Source organism: Rhincodon typus, chromosome 22, assembly GCF_021869965.1.
Source record: "Rhincodon typus isolate 14 chromosome 22, sRhiTyp1.1, whole genome shotgun sequence".
Lineage (NCBI taxonomy): Eukaryota > Metazoa > Chordata > Chondrichthyes > Orectolobiformes > Rhincodontidae > Rhincodon > Rhincodon typus.
The window spans coordinates 35429079-35448644 of record NC_063353.1 but is presented as its reverse complement, the minus strand read 5'-3'; the positions used below and the strand labels follow the sequence as shown (position 1 = coordinate 35448644).

Genomic DNA, 19566 nt, shown 5'->3' with positions numbered 1-19566 from the left:
CAGGATAGACTTCTTCAATCAAAGGCTGGTGGCATTCTACATGCACCCACAGCCCCCAACCCCCACCGCAAACCCCTGACCCCTTAAGGTTTGGTGTGAATCAACTGAAAAGCTGGAATGAATGTGTTTTTGATAGGCAAGGGTAATTAATAGATACAGATCAACCATGATCCAAATGAATGGTGGAGCAGGTTTGCAAGGATGGATGCCTCCTATGAAGGTGGTATTAAGTGGGTGTGACACTGACCTGTGGGATGGCAAAGCCCAGGGCTACCCCTCCCAACAGGAAGAGGTTGCTATGGATCCAGTTGACTAGCTTGTCGATGCACCCATTGGTGTAGATGTAATCTTTCGCTGCCAAGTAGTCCAGGTCCTGCATCCCATGGCCGCACATGGTGTTGATCACTTTCTGCGTTGGAAGAACACAGGGGTCAGAGATGGCAAGTGCACCGTGGTAGAGAAGCAGTTGTATTTGGGTTATTCATATTTCCATAACTCCCGTTAAGATAGATACACTGCTGACATTAGAGAACTTACACTCGATGTTGTCTCTATTTTGTGAGCAGTTTTATTCCCCCATTTTCTACAAAAGGCAATATTTGTGACTTGTGCACTTAATGTGTGAGACAGTAACTATCAGAAACTATATATTGGATAATCTTCTGTAGGATATAGAGGAACGTAGAAACATACAGAACAGAAAGAATCCATTTGGCTCATTGTGATTGGGCTAATTCTTTGGTCAGGCGATCCAATAGCTCCCCTCTCCCCGAAACCCAATAAATTTTGACCCTTCATATATGATCCAATTCTCTTTAGTAATAGATTATAATAGTCTGTATCCACCGCCCTTTCAAATCAATGCATCCCAGGTCATAATAACTCACTGCAGAAAACTCATTTTCCTGGAGTCACCTCTTTCTTTGTTAGTTACACAAATCTTGTTTTCAGGTAACCAATTTGCATACTACCAGAAACAATTTCTCTGCATTTACTGTCTTAAAATTCTTCATGATGCTGTACACCTGTACCAAATGTCCCCTAAAGTTTCTTTGCTCCAAGGAGAATAACCCCAACGTTCCCACACAACTGAAGCTTTTCAACTACTGTAGTCAAAGTTTTTACAGCATGGAAACAGGCACTTTGGCCCATCATGTCTATGTCAGTCATCAATCATTTATCTATTCTAATCTCACTTCCCAGCACTTGGCCTTGTACACTATGGCATTTTACCTAAATACTTCTTCTATGTCTGAAGGTTCCTGCCTTTACCAACCTTTTAGGAAGTGAATTCCAGATATCCACAGCACTCTGGGTGAAAAATGTTCTCCTCAAATCTCTTGTAAACCCTCCTGTTCCTCACCTTAAAACTGAACCCCCTGGTTATTGACCCCTCTACTATTGGGAAACACCTGTCCCCATCTATCCTATGCCTGTCAGAACATTGCATACCCTGATCAGATCTGCCCCTCAGCCTTCTCTACTCAAAGAAAAACATCCCCACCTACCTAGTCTTTCTTCATCGTTGAAACGTTCCAGCCCAGGCAATATCTGGTGAATCCCTTCAGCACTCTCTCTAGGGCAATCATATCCCGCCTGTAGTGTGGTGACCAGAACTGCACACACTTCCTCTGAATTTCGTGTAAATCTTGCCCAAATTTGAAATATCTTTCCTAAAGTGAACGTCCACACCAGATGATGTCTGCTCACCTATGTGGTCTCAAAACAAACCTTCCACATTAGACAGGGGTTCACCTGCACATCAGTCAACATGGTCTACTGCATCCGCTGCTCCCGATGTGGCGTCCTCTACATCGGTGAGACCAAGCAGAGACTCAGAGACCATTTTGTAGAGCACCTGCGCTCTGTTCGTGACAAACGGCAAACACCTTCCAGTCGCGAACCACTTCAACTCCCCCTCCTAGTCCCTGGGTGACATGTCCACCCTGGGCCTCCTCCAGTGTCACAAATGACGTCACTCGCAAACTGGAGGAGCAGCACCTCCTGTTCCGCCTCAGAAACCTACAGCCCAAAGGCCTAAATGTGGATTTTACCAGTTTCAAAATCTCCCCGCCCCCAGCCTCATCCCATGACCAACCCTTGCTCTCATCCCTGCCCCAACACAACCTGTCCATCTTCTCTCCCACCTATCCGCTCCTCCCACCTCACTGACCAATCCCCACCACTCCCTACCTGCACTCACTTATCACCATCCCACCTACTTTCCCCAGCCCCACCCCTCCCCTCTCTATTTATTTCTGAGCTCCCTTCCCGCACCCCATTTCTGAAGAAGGGTTCCAACCCAAAACATTAACTTCCCTGCTCCTCTGATGCTGCCTGGCCTGCTCTGTTCCTCTAGCTCCACACGGTGTTATCTTTGGTTTGTCCAAACTTGTTGGTCAACTCCTTGCTCTGGAAGACCTCAACTGAGTGTTTGCAGACTGGCACATTCCAAGGTCCAGGACTACATGCTGAGGGACACATGAAAGCTTGGGGCAGCTGTCGCCAAGGTGCAGTGGGAGGGAAAAAAAAAACCACCATCCAAGGTCTTTCAGCTGAAGTTAATGGGGGTCTGTTCAGTTACCGGACCCTCCCGATGCCTCAAATATATGTAAATATAGTCTTGTGCAAGTAAGAAATGCCTTTGGTTTGTTTGCTGGATTCAGCCAAACTTGAAATGTTTGTTTCTTCATTTGCTACTATACAGAACCGAACTGCTTTACTGCCTATGTATGTATATAAAGATATTTTTAGGAATAAAGTATATTTTTGAAATAAAAAAAAGACAGTAGGTCACATTTTTCCAGGTGAGGTCTAATCACCTATGTGATTCTTTCTGTCCTGTAAAAACTCTGACTACAACAGTTGAAGAGCTTCAGTTGTATAGAGAGATTGGAAACATTGGGGTTATTCTCCTTGGGGCAGAGAAGCTTTAAGGATATTCTTTACTGTACCATTAATTAGACATGATAGTTTATGGTGCATCTGGAGAATGTGCTGTGGAACCTTTGACACATTAAAAGTGGACTGAATGGATGCAAAACCAGAATGCTGATGAACTCGTATGCATATCACCTACAATTGACAGTAAATAGGGAGGGAGAGAGGCAAATTTCCTTATATGGGATATTGGAAATAGGAATTTATTGTGTTCATCATTGAGCAAACTTTACCAAGCTGGAGCTTGTGATTGTAGTTGTTGACAGAATCTTCTTCCTGTCTGTACTATCACCAGAGATAAACTCTGTAATTCATTAACGCATGAGAATCTGAATAAAGCAGAGCTGCTGATCTTGGCCAACAAACAAGAATGCTGGAATGTAGCTGAAATTCTTCAGTGCCTTAAATTGACCTTATTAAAAGATCATCAATGGCATATTCAAACTTGCTGCGCTCTAACAGGACAAGGGTTAGAATGGATGACATCAAATATCAAGTTCAAATAACCTCCAAAAGGAGGATGCATGGACAATCGCTATCTCTACATTGTATATCTCTTCCAATGGTAACAGCTCCATGCTCACTTTGTTATTGGTGTTTATATTCAGACTGAATGAAGCTTATGACTTTGAAGAAGTAAGTGTAATCACGGATGAGATGTTCTAATGATCTTTGTTTAAAGTGAAACCACTGCATTGTGAGGTGGGATGAGGGAGGGAGCAATGTGGGGGGTTGAACCTAACCAACTCTGATTGAGAGTAGCCTGTGGAAAGCATCCATTATAATCTGAGGGTTGGATACAAGTATTACATTTAATCCTTAATAGACTTGCCAATATTCTTTGTCTGACTGGCTGAAGCATCTTTCTCATTTTCTTTTTCAGATTTCCAGCATTTGCAGTATTTTGTTCTTACTCTTTGACAGAGTATGATTATTAATGCAGGAAGAGGACTGCAGTCTGTGTATCGGTATTCATCAGAATCAGGCACTTACCTCCTTAGAGCGCAGGCAGCAAGAATAGGGGACGGAGCAGCGTTCCCGACTGGGGTTCTCTACTGTGCAGTTGAAGTACATATTGTGGCTCCAGTCCTTGTATGAGATTCCTCCACAACAGCTGAACTGAGGCACCAAAAGTAGGGATTACAGCAGCAAAAGGAAAACATACAGATGAATGCCTTTTGCTCTTAGTGTTGGGTTGCATGTGCTTTTCCCCAGCCTCCTTCCCTGAAAGTGTCGATTGTCAGTGGGGTTTGTGTTAATTAGTGCTTGCTCCCCACCCTTTACACTTTTCCTAGAGGGAGTAATTCAGGCATCTTTTCTGAAAGATGCCATCTCTGACAGTGCAGCATTCTATCATTACTGCATTGGATTGTCAGCCTAGATTATCTGCCAAGTATCTGCAGTGGGATCAGAGTCCCATCATCTTGATTACAGTATTATGGTGTAGAAGGACCTTGGATGTGCAGATACACAGGCTGTTAATGTGGGATTATGGGGATAGGGTAGGGGCTTGGTCTGGGTGGGATGCTCTTTGGAGCATTAGTGCGAAGTCGATGGGCTGAATGGCCTATTTCCATACTGTAGGGATTCTACAATTCATATTAAAACGGAGATAAAGGACAGAAAATTCCAAACCAAATTCTCCGTTATGCTTACAGGCTGAGCATGTCAAATTAACTGACTGGAGGTTCACATTGAGAAATGCAAAGGGAATCCATTCTTCACAAAGTTTACACTCTCACATTATATTCCAATTTTTAAGATTATTTCTGCAGGTTAAAATCTAAAACTGAAAGACTGAGTAAATGATTGTTTCAACAAATCATTTTTACAACTAAATTACTTCATCACCTGCAAGCGAAGACTATGTTTCCCTTTTGAAGGCTTCAATAATTCAAACATCAAATGCTTCAGCACTTTTTGTGGCAATGATATTTTGCAATGTACGATAAGAAGCAACTCAGTGCAAGGGAGGGGTAAGAGAGGAAGCTTGTAAGAGGAAATTGGCGTGTGAACGACACAATGAGACTGATCAGATTAAAGGTTATTTAATGGAGAGTTTGTGACCATGTGGCACTGTACCTCCTTCTGTCCATAGTCGATGAGGTTTTGGAGATCTAGGTCATCTCGATAGTGGACTATTGCACTGTCGATGATCTCACTGACCTTTGATCGGGCCTGTGTTGGAGGCAAGCGAACATTTGGGAATTAATGACAAACATAACTCCTACTTATCAAGTCAGGTTTCCCCATAACCACCTAATAAACCCAACTGGATTGCCACTTGTAGGCATGAATATACAAAATATGTAAAAAGACTCTTTTCTGGGTGTACATCTTAGGAACTCACCCAATACTTTCCTACCAAGTTTAGTCTTCCATAGTCATTATCTGCTCAATATCTAGGAGTAGGTGAATGATGTCACAGCAAGAATGGCCTCTACTAGAGTGATGTGCTCTTCCTGTTAGATGTGGGAGATTAGAGAGAATTTCCTTGTTACTGATGATTATGTTTGCAGCAAGTGTGTTTGGTTGCAAATCCTACTGGATCGCATGGATCACTTGTAACAGCGGTTAGAGGCAATGAGGAATTTACAGGAGCTAGGGGATGTGATGGATGGCAGTTGCAGGGAGGGAGATAAACCGAAGATAGTCAGGTTGATGGGTGACCTCCAGGAAAGGTAGGAGAGGGAGGCAGGTAGTGCAAGAGTCTCCAGTGGCTATCACCATCTCAAACAAGTATGCCGGTTTGGAAAATGTAGGGGGTGAGGGGCTCTCAGGGCAATGTAGCACTGACAGCCAGGTTTCTGGTACTGAGATTGGCTCTAGCGTAATGAGAGGTATGCCAAGTTCCAAGAGATCGATTGTGATAGGGGTCTCTCTAGTTAGAGGCACAGACAGACGATTCCACGGCTGACAGCGAGACATCGGAATGGTGTGTTGCCTCCCTGAAGCCAGCAAAGATATCTTGGAGAAGGTGCAGAATATTGTAAAAGGGGAGAGGGACCAGCAGGAGGTTGTTGTACACATGGAACTAATGATGTAGTAAGTGAAAAGGACAAGATTCTGAGGACAGAATAGAGGAAGTTAGGCAGGAATTTAAAAAGTACATCCTTGAGGATAGTAATATCTGGATTATTCCCAGTGCCACGAGCTAGTGAGGGTAGGAATAGGAGGATAGAACAAATGAATATGTGGCTGTGGAGCTGGTGCAGGGGAGAAGGAATCACATTTTTGGATCATTGGAATGTCTTCTGGGGTAGAATTGACCTGTATAGGGAGGATGGATTGCACCGGAATTCGAAGGGGATTAATATACTGGCAGGGAGATTTGCTAGAGCTGCTTGGGAGGAGGATTTAAACTAATTTGAGGGATGGGGGTGGGGGGATGGGGGGAGCCCAGGGATTTAGTGAGGAAAGTGATCAGTCTGAGACTGGTACAGTTAGAAAAGGAATAAGTCAAACAGACAGGCTGGCAGGAGCAAACAAACTGAAGAACAAGGTAGGACTGATAAATTGAACTGCAGGTATTTCGATGCAAGGTAAGGCAGGTGAACTCAGGGCATTGTTAGGAACATGGGACTGGGATGCGATAGCAAATACAGAGATGTGGCTCAAGGATGGGCAGGACTAGCAACTTAATGTTCCAGGGTATAGATGCTATAGGAAGGATAGAAAGGGAGGGGGGTGGGGGGTAGTGGACAAGGGAGGGGGGGTGGGAGTGGCATTTTTGATTAGGGATAACATTACAGCTGTATTTAGGGAAGATATTCCTGGGAATATGCCCAGGGAATTTATTTGGATGGAACTGAGAAATAAGAAAGAGGTAATCACCTTATGGGGATTGTACTATAGACCCTGCAAAAGTCAGCAGGAAATTGAGAAGCAGATTTCGAAGGAGATCTCAGTTATCTGTAAGAATAATAAGGTAGTTATGGTAGGGAATTTTAACTTTCCAAACATAGACTGGGACTGCCATAGTGTTGAGGGCTTGGATGGAGAGGAATTTGAGTGTGCACAAGAAAATTTTCTGATTCAGTATGTGGATGTACCTACTAGAGAAGGTGCAAAACTTGACCCACTCTTTGGAAATAAGGCAGGGCAGGTGACCGAGGTGTCAGTGGGGGAGCACTTTGGGGCTAGTGACCATAATTCTGTTAATTTTAAAATACTGATGGAAAAGGATACACCGGATCTAAAAGTTAGAGGAAGGGCAAGTTTGACGGTATTAGGCAAGAACTTTTAAAAAGTTGATTGGGGGGCAAATATTTGTAGGTAAAGGGATGGCTAGAAAATGGGAAGCCTTCAAAAATGAGATAACGAGTGTCCAGAGACAGTATGTTCCTGGTATGTGTAGGCAATGCTGGATGACTAGAGAAATCAAGGCTTTGGTCAAGAATAAGAAGGAAGCATATGTCAGGTATAGACAGGAGAAATGGAGTGATTCCATAGAAGAGAATAAAAGAAGTAAGAATATACTTAAGAGGGAAATCAGAAGGGCGAAAAAGGGACATGAGATAGATTTGGCAAATAGGGTTAAGGAGAATCCAAAGGGATTCTACAAATACATTAAGGACAACAAGGGTAACAAGGGACAGAATAGGACCCCTTAAAGATCAGCAAGGCCACCCATATGTGGAAGCGCTGGAGATGGGTGAGATACTAAACGAGTATTTTGCATCAGTGTTTACTGTGGAGAAGGATATGGAAGATACAGAATGTGGGGAAATAAATAGCAACATCTTGAAAAATGTCTATATTACAGAGGTGGTCGTGCTGGACGCCTTAAAACGCACAAAGGTGGATAAATCCCAAGGACCTGACCAGGTGTACCCTAGAACTCTGTGGGAAGCCAGCAAAGTGATTGCTGGACCTCTTGTTGAGAGATTTGTATCATCAATCACCACTAGTGGTGATGTGCCAGAAGACTAGAGATAGATTAACGTGGTGCTACTATTTAAGAAGAGTGGTAAGAGCAAGCCAGATAACTGTAGACCGGTGAGCTGGACGTCGATAGTGGGCAAGTTGTTGGAGGGAATCCAGAGGGACAGGATTCTCTTGTATTTGGAAAGGCAAGGTCTGATTAGGGATAGTCAGCATGGCTTTATGTGTGGGAAATTGTGTCTCACCTGACTTGATTGAGTTTTTTGAAATAAATAAGAGGATTGACGAGGGCAGAGCAGTGGACGTGATCTATATGGACTTCAGTAAGGCATTCGACAAGGTTCCTCATGCTAGACTGGTTAGCAAGGTTAAATCACACAGAATACAGGGAGAACTAATTATTTGAATACAGAACTGGCTCGAAGGAAGAAGACAGAGGGTAGTGGTGGAGGGTTGCTTTTCAGACTGGAGGCTGTGACCAGTGGTGTGCCATAAGGATTGGTGCTGGTTCCACTGCTTTTCGGCATCTATATAAGTGATTTGGATATGAACATAGAAGGTATGATTAGTATGTTTGCAGATGTCACCAAAATCGGAGGTGCAGTGGACAGTGAAGGTGGTTACCTCACAGTACAACTGTATCTTGATCAGATGGGCCACTGGTCCGAGGAGTGGCAGATAGAGTTTAATTTAGATAAATGAGAGGTGCTGCATTTTGGAAAGGCAAATCAGGGCAGGACTTGTACACTTAATGGGAATGTTCTGGGGAGTGTTTTTGAACACAGAGATCTTGGAATGCAGGTTCATAGTTCCTTGAAAGTGGATAGGATAGTGAAGGTGGCATTTGCTATGCTTGCCTTTATTGGTCAGTGCATTGAGTAGAAGAGCTGGGAGGTCATGTTGAGGCTGTACAGGACAATTGTTCAGCCACTACTGGAATACTGTGTGCAAATCTGGTCTCCCTGCTACAGGAAAGATGTTGTGAAACTTGAAAGGGTTCGGAAAAGATTCACAAGGATATTGCCAGGGTTGGAGGGTTTGAGTTATAGGGAGAGGCTGAATAGACTGGGACTATTTTCCCTGGAGTGTCGCAGGTTGAGCGGTGACCTAACAGATGTTTATAAAATCATGTTGGGCATGGATAGAATAAATAGACAAGGTCTTTTCCCTGGGATTGGGGAGGGAGTCCAAATCTAGACGGCATAGGTTTAAGGTGAGATGGGTAAGATTTAAAAGGGACCTCAGGGGCAACGTTTTCACACAGAGGGTAGTGCATGTATGGAATGAGCTGCCAGAGGATGTGGTGGAGGCTGGTACAATTACAACATTTAAAAAGGTATCTGGATGGGTATATAAATAAGAAGGGTTTAGAGCGATATCGACCAAATGCTGGCAAATGGGACTAGATTTATTTGGGATATCTGGTCGGCACGGACGAGTTGGACTGAAGGGCCTGCTTCTGTGCTGTATATCTCTCTGACTCTATGACTACTACTTCAGTGAAAGACAGTTCAAATTCCACCATGCATTTGGGAATGAATTCAGTTCTAAGTAGCAGCATTTGAAAATATAAAGCTGATACCAGTGACAATGACAACAAAGCAGTTGGATTGACTGGACAACAACTAACTGGTCACCTTGGGAAGGAAATCTGCCGTCTTTACCCAGTTCAGCCTACACACGACTCTAGTCACACATTGTGACTGACTTGTAATGCCTGCTGAAGTGGCCTAGAAAACTACTACAAATGGGGACAGCAAAACCACCTTTAGCAGATGGTTGTGGCTGAAGAAGATGCCACTATTTCCACCACCAGCTAGTGGAAAGATTTGGCCAGTTGGATTTGCAGCGATTCACTTCCACAGCATACTGTGTTTGCAGAGTGAACCAACAGAGGGAGCAGTAACTCCATAAAAGCAAACTTGACCTCAAGAATCCTTGGGTTATGTTTCCCAGTTTCATCCTCTGCCAACACAAAAATGTTGCAAACGTTGTAATATACATAGAATTCTATGAACAGATCTCGTCTCCATATTAGGAAAAGGAGAGGTGTAGTAGGAAGATTTCTAAAATGTAACACCACAAGGGAAGCTTTATCATGAGAGATTGAGTGGCTGGGGTTCTTTCTCTAGGGTAAAAAGACTGAGGGTGACTTGATAGCGGGCTTTAAGAATATGAAAGTAAAACAGAGAAGATGTAGCCACTTGAGCAGAAGACCAAATTTAGGAATCAACACAGAATTCAGAAGTTTGAATGTGAATTTGCTATTATAGGGAATAGTTGAAGCCAATGGCATAGATACATTGCAGACTAGATAGCCACATGAGAAGAGAATTGAAAGGTATGCAAACAGTGAGACAACCGTACAGACTACTTGGGCCAAATGAGTTTTCAACACAACAGGTCAATGCAATTTGATGTGCCTGCATGTGAGCTTTTATGAGAATTTTTTTGTTAGCACAATTGAAAGGGGAAAATAGAACTAATTTCCACACATCTATGATAACAATTATCTAATATCTTCTTCAGCTAAGATGGAATTGGTGTGAAGACATTACAGAACGTTCAGTAACCAAGCAGTGTACTACACAACAGCTATGACTAATTGTCCAAAAAAAAAGTACAAGAATCCCAGTATAGAGGCACTTCCCCTAGTGTGGTATCGCTCCATTCCGGTATGTGACAGGAACAGAAAAAGGGTTGACCCAGCAAATACATTGTTTATTAATTCTCCACAGACCAGAGTGGTAAATGCATCACACACAGATGACAGTGGAGCTCTGCTACTGGACACTAGCGACCCCATGAACGAAAGCCCAAAAATCACACCATTCAACAAGTAGTTCAGTTTATAGACTGAAAAAAAAACTAAATATAATGAACAAAAAGCTGGAACAACCAAAAAGCGACCATTAAACGGTCAAGTTGTTGTAAAAACTCAATTGCTTCAGCAACGTCCTTCAGGGTCAGAAACTTGCTGTCCTTAGTTTATGAATCTCTAGGATTTTTTTTTAAACCACAAAGGGCTGCTGATTTTTGTCATTAAAAATCTATCTCAACTTGAATATACTTAAATAGGTAAAGGGATCAAGTGTTATGAAGAAAAGGCAGGAAAGTGAAGTTGAGGATTATCAGATCAGCCATGATCACAGTGAGTGGCAGTGCAGACGTGATGGGTTGAATGGCCTACTTCTAATCCTATGTTGAATGGTCTTACTGATCTATGCACACTCTCCACATAGCCAACTAAGTAACTCAGATACATTAAAATTCATGACAGATACACAGGGACCACCGCGAAGGAAAAGAAATCTCAAACACCTTCTTAGGACAACTAAATGTGGACAATAAGTGACAGTCCTACTAGTACCATGCATATCCAAAAAAATACTAAAGGTTATATTTTGTAAAGTTTGCAAATATTGAGTCAGGTGTTCAGAATTCTTCAAGATTCTCCATTTAATACGTATTCAAAATATGCAAGACTAGTGCTGTAGAGTCATAAGAAGAGGCTGGATAGGCTGGGACTATTTTCACTAGAGCGTAGGAGGTTGAGGGGTGACCTTACGGAGGTTTATAAAATAATGAAGGGTGTAGATAAGACGAATGGCAGGTGTATTTTTGCTGGGGTGGGGGATTTCAAGACCAGAGAGCATATTTTTAAGGTGGGAGAAGAAAGATTTAAAAAAGACATGAGGGGCAACTTTTTTTTTAATACAGTGTGGTTTGTGTGTGGAATGAACTTCCAGAGAAAGTGGTGGATACCAGTACAGTTACAACATTTAAAAGATATTTGGATAAATATATGAATAAGAAATGTTTTGAGGGATATGTGCCAAGTGCAGGCAAGTGGGACAAGTTTATTTTGGGATTATGGTTGGTGTGGATTGTTTGGACTGAAGAGTCCGTTTCCATGCTGAATGACTGTTACAATGCAGTTTCACTGGTTTTCAATAGTTTCAAGTCTCTTCTCTCTGAAAGCAGTGGTTATAATTCAAAATCTTGCTTTGCCTTCGGCTGATTAATCACATGGTTGTGTTTTAAATAAGTTGCAAGTAGCTTTTACCCCAGTTACTGTGGACACTGGGCTACATCACCAATGAATGAACAGCCCGATGCTAATCTTCTTGGAACCAGTGATACACAAACCACGTGTTTAGTAAAGTGAGAAGCAAATATGAATCTTTGTACTGATTTAGACTTTCAACACTTACACCCTTATGCCCCTCAAGTTCCATATAAGCAACCATCTGCTCCTCCAACTTACTGTGTTAACCTCAGGGCTCATCCATCACCCATTCGCCATTATCATCACATTCTCCACCACCTTTTCCATTTCTCCGACCATCTCTAGTCTTTTAAATCCCATATTGGTATCACTGGATCACAATTTCCTCATTCATCTCAGCCGTCTCCATCTCCCTTCATCTATACCCTGTCCCAACCCTTCCTTGCCAGGTGCACCTCCTACATTATTTCTCAATTCAAGAAAATAAAAGCATACCTTATCGGAAAAGACAAAGCCTAGAACGCCGGCAACCAATTGTAGCAAAAAAATCAGTGTCAGGCAGATAGAGAACTGGAAAATCAAATCACAACAAATCAAAATCAGAATGGTAGATTGAGTGTTGGAGCACACAAGGGGGCAAAGTTAATAATTCAACAAGTGGCACTGGGTAGTAAATAGAAAGGTAAAACTGTAATGAAGACTGACTATCAAAGTAGCTGAAACCCTATAAATCCACGCTTGTCTCAATTGCCCCAAGCTAATACTTTATCAAATAGAATCACAGAAAGAAGCCATTTAGACTATCAGGCTCATGCTGGCTGTCACAATGATAATACCCCACATTCCTTCCCCACAGCCTGCAATTATTTTTTCCAAGTAATTCTCTAATTCTTCTTTGAAAAGTATGATTGAATATACGCAAGGCTGGGCATTCCCGATTCTAAATTCTCCCTGCATAAAAGATTCTCCTGGGTGTTATTGTTGCTTCTTTTGTCCATCAACTATGATAGCTTCTAGCTCTTTGACCCTTCCAAGATGTGAACAATTTCTGCCTGTCCATTTTGTCCAAACATCTTAATTTGAAAATCTCTATCAAGTTTCTTCACTGATCCATGTTTGCAACCAAAGGGTCTCAGCCCCAGAAGTTTTCTTGTGAATCTTTTCTGCACCCTGTCTAAAGCCTTCACGTTCTTCCTAGGTGGTGGTGGCCTGCATTGGACACGATACTCCAGCTGACTGTAAACATTTATCAGAATTTTCTTGGTCTAGTACAGCCCAGGATTCCACAAGTTTTAATAAACACTTTCTCAAGTTGTCCTACCTTCACAGGTTTTTGTACATATGTCCCCAGGACCCTCCCCGTTTAGAACTGTGCTCTTTACTTTATATCATCCCTCCTTGTTTTCTCACCAAAACAAATCACTTCATAATTCTCTACATTTAGATTCACTGCCACATGTCTGTCCATTCCACCAACTTATACCCTTACAAACTTTATTACAATCCTCCTCAGTTCATCATTCAGAGATTTTGGTCATCTGAAAATTCTATTCAATTTCCTGGCATTGACAATACTAGTGACAACAGTCACAACATGCAGTCTTCCAGAGAATCCCTCATCACTCCTCAATCTTCCCACATTCAGATCTGGGCAAAGTAAATTGTAGGATATTAGACAAAAGTTGCTTGAGGGACTTCTGACAGCAGAATCAGCTCAACCTTAGCCCCAAATATCAGTGAAGCGAGTCCCACCCTACCTAGTGTTACATCGCAGCTGGGCATGCCCCCTAGCCTGAAGTGTGTCACATACCGTCTGAAGGAGGCAGATGTTCTCACGCAGCGATCCTATACAGCCGCAGAATGTGATCAGGAACATCAGTGCACCAACCACGATGAGGAGGATGGCAGGGTCCACTGCAAGACAGGCCATGGCAGCCTCTGAAAAATATGACCAGTTCTGTCACCCACAATGACACAACCCTCACCTCTCTATTCCAATCCACCCCAGCCCCATCCACATATCCTCTATTGTCCTCACTCAAACCCCACCCTTTACTTTGCAATCCTAACAAAGCTCTTTTGCACCCCACTTCTCCCTTCACAACCAGAATTCTGCCCTTTCTCCAGTAGTTTCCAAAGCACTGAAGAAATTAAATAATAATATATCACATCACTCACCCGCGTGCTTCATAACCCTGGCATACAAACCGATTCCAATCATCACCATGGCAATACTCTAAAAAAAAATACAATGAGGATACATTTAGTCAGGAAAATTATATGTTATTGCTAATTATAGTGAGGTTTAAGCTCAACTTTAGATTGGCTTCTTTCTCAATAGCTATGAAGTAATTTGTTAGAATGATACCCTGATCTTTAAGGCTGTAACAAGTGTCCAACTTCCCAAGTGGGAGACAATTGCCTTTCTCAATTATATTTGCATAATTGGTTCTCAGGATGTGGCATTTCTTAAGGTTACTAGCACTCTGAATAATCATGGACGCTCCAGGACAATGTGCAGAACACCGCTGAAGTAAAACCCAGATGAAAATTCATTCAGCACATTTCATTAAATATATACTTGTTTTTCTTTCTACACTTATAGGACATGAGGGAAAGAAAGGATTTTTTTTGATGGACAGACTATTAGGCAAAAGGAATTTGTTCACTTTCTGATAAAAAGGTATATGCAGAAGTTGGATGTCTTAGTGACCAATTGCACTGGTTTTGTGTTTGGTGATAAAACCTCAAGAAATAACTACTAGCCAGAGAAGACAATGCAAGTATCACTGGCAAAACCAAACGAGGAGTGTCCAAAACTGCCTTTAAGAAGTGGTGCAGGCAGCATGGTGGCACAGTGGTTAGCACCGCTCCTCAAAACGCTGGGAACCCAGGTTCAATTCCAGCCTTGGGCAACTGGCTCTTTTTATGTGTGTGTGTCCCCTCAGTCCAAAGACATGCAGGTTAGGTGGATTGGCCATGCTATATTGCCCATAGTGTCCAGGGATATGCAGGTTAGGTGAATTAGCCATGGGAAATGTAGGGTTACAGGGATATGGTAGAGGGGTGAATCTGGGTGGGATGCTCTTCAGAGAGTCAGTGTGGGCTTGTTGGGCTGAATGGCCTGTTTCCACACTGAAGTGATTCTATGACCTTCAGTCAACTAAGTAGTTGATTCAAAAGTTAATTAAAGAAGCTCACCAACTTGATGAGGACAATGGAGATGGATAGGAGGGAATATTATTTACTAAAGAATCCAAATGGGCCCAATAACCTTCTTACAAAACAGGATCATGTTTCAGCTCGCACGCATCCCTGTACAATCAAATCCTAGATTTGGAACAAATACACATGAATAATGAAACCTTCCAGCCATGTTTGGATTTCAAAGGCTTGCCAGCCAGGTTTGAGAGGTCGAACAGACCCCATCGACTATTATTTGGACACCTTGAGACTTAAGCAGGTAACTTTGAAACAGCTCACTCAGCGCCTCGGGTTATTGGATTCTAACCAGGATTTTTAAATATAGATAAAAAGAGACAAAAACATTGCACAAAGTCAGTCTATTAATTATAGAAGTCTAACAGCTCTCATATGAGTCCAGCTGTTTCCTTTCAACATGTCTGGACATCGCTTAATAACTATCACGCATTCACCTTCTGACTAATTGCTTGTTATATTAACAGATTCTCTTCTCTTTAAATGATAATTTCTTTATATTTTGAAAAGCATAAGTGCAAAGAAAATTATTTTTATTAATTCTCCTTCTTTCTTTAAAGAACTATTAGAAAATGTTCAATTACAAAGCGTTCCAAACCATTGGTTCCTATGTTCTTATTAGATAAAATGACCCTCTCTGAAGACATTTAATCATTTCTCAGTACAAGTATTTCTTTTTGTAAAACAATCTGCAAACTGGTGTCTTGCATCAACCCATTTTATTTTAGAAATTTATTCTTTTCAAGGTTTCCTTTTCACACTATCAAGGTCAATTCTCAACTTTTCACAAATGAATATTGTCCAGAAAGGAGAATGATTATCCACAAAACATGTTATGGGCCTTTTTTTGTTTGAGATTGCCCTTGTATAGGATTTAATAATGCAGAATGTATTTCTTCCATTCTTCGTATGTTGAAAAATATACTCCCACAGTTCCATAAATTAAACTGGTGCAGTCTTACTTTTACTCCTCTACATTGGGCATTTTGATACAGAGAATCAAGTGTTGTTTTCAGACCGCGTGGTTTCTGTTGGTATCAAGAGGTTGATTACAATATACATTACTTGGTGGCGAAATATTATTAGTTTGTTTCCTGGACATGGAGGAGTAAGCTTGCACATGCTGCTTTACCAGGTTAACCAAGTACTCATTTGTAGCAAGGTCATGACTCTGTACATTGGAATGGCCTTATTAGCCTCATACAATGCTGTAAGGCTTGCCAAATTTCCTCTGAAATCTCAGTCTTAAATAAATACCCTTCTCTCTCCATGCAGGCTTTCAAGTGCTCAGAAAGTGAGCTAATTGCAGTTCTTCCCAATCCAGGGATGATCACCAATTTCTTTTTGATTTCTCCCAAACTCAACTGATATCAAGGGAAACCTGTTGGCCCTCTAAGACTTTACAAAACGCACAACTTTTTTCACTCAAACTCCAGTGCCAATAAAACATTTAATTGCTATATTCATCACATAAAAATGTTCATATTTAACACATACACTAAACTCACTCTTGGTAAAATGCAAGCATAATGATCAATTTAGCCAGTGTACAGAGTCCAATCCTGAACTATTTCTCCATTATTTTGGCTACAAATACTTTTTTCTCTTTTTATTATATAATATTGTAAATTGGATAAATCTAGTTGCTAAGTCTATGAAGTACAAAGATAACTTTTGTCCCCTTACCCCATGTCATCAAGACATTGCATAACCTCATTAAAATCTCTCATTAACGGAAGACTCAACATGAGCCACAACAGCATTTTTTTAAAAACATTGATTGCATCTACATGTTTAGGTTACTCCTGGTCCCCTACTCTGTATCCTTTAGTAGGCTTTTTAACCTTCGAGACTCCTATCACCTAATGCCATTAATATCTTGAACAGAGAAATTCCCATCAGAGGGATACAATAAGGTCCAGATTGTGTAAACTGTAAACCACAGACTCCCCCAAAAACAACTGCCTTACATTTCATATTCAGTTTCATTTCAGCTTTTTTTCATTGACAGCTTAAGACTATTTCTTAAAATACTAAGGTTATTTCAGTTGATTTGTGCTGATAAAGTGGTTTACCCCAGCTTCTTTCTAAACCTGGAAATAAAACTCTTTTTAGTGACTTGAGTGTGTGGTCAGTCCCAAATCTGAAGCACATTGAACTCATGCGAACATACAGAATAGGGCATAAATAAACTATTTGGGCCCTTGATTTTGCTCCACCATTCAATAAGGTCGATTCTGCTCATCTCCAATCTCATGTTCCCATCAACCTCCAATCACCTTTGATAATTTTACCTAACAAGAATTTATTTACCTTTGCCTTAAGACAATTAATGGTCCTGCTTCCTGAGGCAGAGTTCCAAAGTCACATAACACTCAGAATAAATTCTCATCTGTCTTAAAAGGTGGCCTCTAATTTTAAAACAGTGCACCCTAGTTCTTGAGTCACTTAGAAGAAGGGATATTATTTTCTACATCTACCTTGTAAAGAGAATTCAAGACCTTAAACACTTCAATAAAGTCACCTCTCACCAACCCCAGTGGAACAAGCCCAGCCTGTACAAAGAAATAGAAGGAAAAATAGGCCATTTGGCCTCAGATCTGCCCCAACCATTCAACAAGATCATAGCAGATCTGCCCAGGCCTCATCTCCTGTTTCATGCCAGTTCGGTATAACCATCAACTCCATGTTTCAAAATTCTAGCCAGCCCCTCTTTCAATACTGTCAGTGATCTAGCCTTCACAACTTTCTGGGAGTAGAGAATTCCAGACATTCATTACCCTCTGGGAGGAGAAATTCATTTGCATCCAAGTTCTAAATGAGTATCCCTTATCCTGTAAGGAAGTGCCCTAGTTCAAGATTGCCCCCCACTAGTGGAAACATCTTCTCAATATCTACTCCATCAAGTCCCTCAGAATTTGATATGTTAAGACCTCCCCTCATTCTTCTCAACTCTAATGAATAAAGGCCTAAACAGTCCAGCTGGTCTTGATAAGTCATCCCAGGAATCAGCCTAGTGAATCAACTGCCTCAAGCGTTAATATAATGTTTTTAAATAAGTGGACCAAAACTGTACACAGTACTCCAGGTTTGGTCTCACCAACACTCTAGAACTGTAACAAGACTCCTGTGCTCAAAAAACTCCAACCTCATAGCAATAGAGGCCAAAATTCTATTTGCCTTCTTAATTACTTGTTGCTTATTCCAGGCATTAATCTAGCAAACCTCTCCTAAACTGTCTTCAATGAATGTATATCCTTCCTTAAGCAAGGAGACCAAAAATGCACACAGTATTCACCCATGGCCTGTATAACTGAAGCATAACGTTCTTACTTTTACACTAAACAAAAAAAAAAAAAACTGCTGATGCTGGAAATCAGAAACAAAAACAGAACTTGCTGGAAAAACTCAGCAGGTCTGGCAGCATCTGTGGGAAGAGATCAGAGTTAATCTTTTGGGTCCAGAGACTGTTCTTCACAACTGGACCCAATACATTAATTTGCTCTCTCTCCATAGATGCTGCCGGACCTACAGAGTATTTCCAGCAATTTGTTTTTGATTCTTAATTTCATATTCAATTCCTCTCTTAATAAAGGAGTGCACCCCATTAGCCTTTTTGATTACATATTGTCCCTGCGTACTAACTTTTTGCAACTCATGCACGAGAACATCTAAATCTCTCTGCCCTTCTGGAATTCCACAGTCTATCTCCATTTTAGTAATCCTGTGCTTTTTCATTCTTTCTGCCTAAGCAATGAATAACACATTCTCCCCACATCATGCATCATCTGCCATAAAGTGGCCACTCAACCTAGCTAGTACATCTGTCTGCAACCTTACGTCTTCTTCACAGTATTCTTTCCTCCATAGCTTGGTAATTTGCAACAGTGCCTTCTCAGCCCCCTCACATCGCTATATTCTTTAAAGTTAAGAAAACATTTTAACCACTCTACACATTCTGGATATGCTTCCTCTGTCTAACACAATGCAATGGATTGTTTCTGCAACCAGAACGTTCATTTCTGGGCTGAAGCTTCTTGTGACCAGTACAAGTCCCTCTGTCTGACTAGTCTCTCCCATCTTCTCTTCTGTGTTGTGTGTCACCTTGAAAACCTGGCTATGCTTTAGGACAACACATTGGAATTGTGGATATCTTCTAATCAATCTGTTCAGAGATTTTATTACTCATGTCTGGAACACGTGTACTTGAAGCTAAGGCCTCCTGGCCCAGACATAGGGACTGTATCACTTCAACACAAGACCCTAACTACTGCTGCAAGTATTTGAAAATCGACCTGTTTGGATATATTGTGCAATTTTTCCAGTACAGTTGGGACTTAAACCTGGGCATTCTAGCTTAGAGATAGGGATTCTACCACTGTGCTACAGCACCCAAAAACAGTTTACAGTTGTATTGATTCAGAGATAGTGGGAACTGCCGATGCTGGGGAATCTGGAGATAACAAAGTGTAGAGCTGGATGAACACAGCAGGCAGTTCCCACTATCTCTGAAT

General features: G+C 41.5%; 1 protein-coding gene and 1 long non-coding RNA gene across 4 annotated transcripts in view; one reads left to right on the top strand and one right to left on the bottom strand.

Moving 5' to 3' along the window:
- Window positions 1-4084, top strand: part of LOC125485753 — a 77730-nt gene extending 73646 nt beyond the window's left edge. Inside the window, exon 3 of the long non-coding RNA XR_007264442.1 lies at window positions 3824-4084. This is a non-coding gene — a long non-coding RNA (uncharacterized LOC125485753). The remainder of the gene's footprint in view (window positions 1-3823) is intronic.
- tspan33a (tetraspanin 33a) overlaps window positions 1-19566 on the bottom strand; it is a 42663-nt gene that overhangs the window by 3122 nt on the left and 19975 nt on the right. The window contains exons 2-7 of one of the 3 annotated variants that reach the window (XM_020530560.2): window positions 14012-14069; window positions 13644-13771; window positions 12329-12403; window positions 5023-5118; window positions 3934-4059; window positions 248-409 (exon numbers count right to left, since the gene is read on the bottom strand). In XM_020530560.2, the coding sequence (XP_020386149.1) occupies window positions 248-409; window positions 3934-4059; window positions 5023-5118; window positions 12329-12403; window positions 13644-13771; window positions 14012-14069 (645 nt within the window). The remainder of the gene's footprint in view (window positions 1-247; window positions 410-3933; window positions 4060-5022; window positions 5119-12328; window positions 12404-13643; window positions 13772-14011; window positions 14070-19566) is intronic. The other 2 variants (XM_048610103.1, XM_048610102.1) reach the window with 2 other exon arrangements.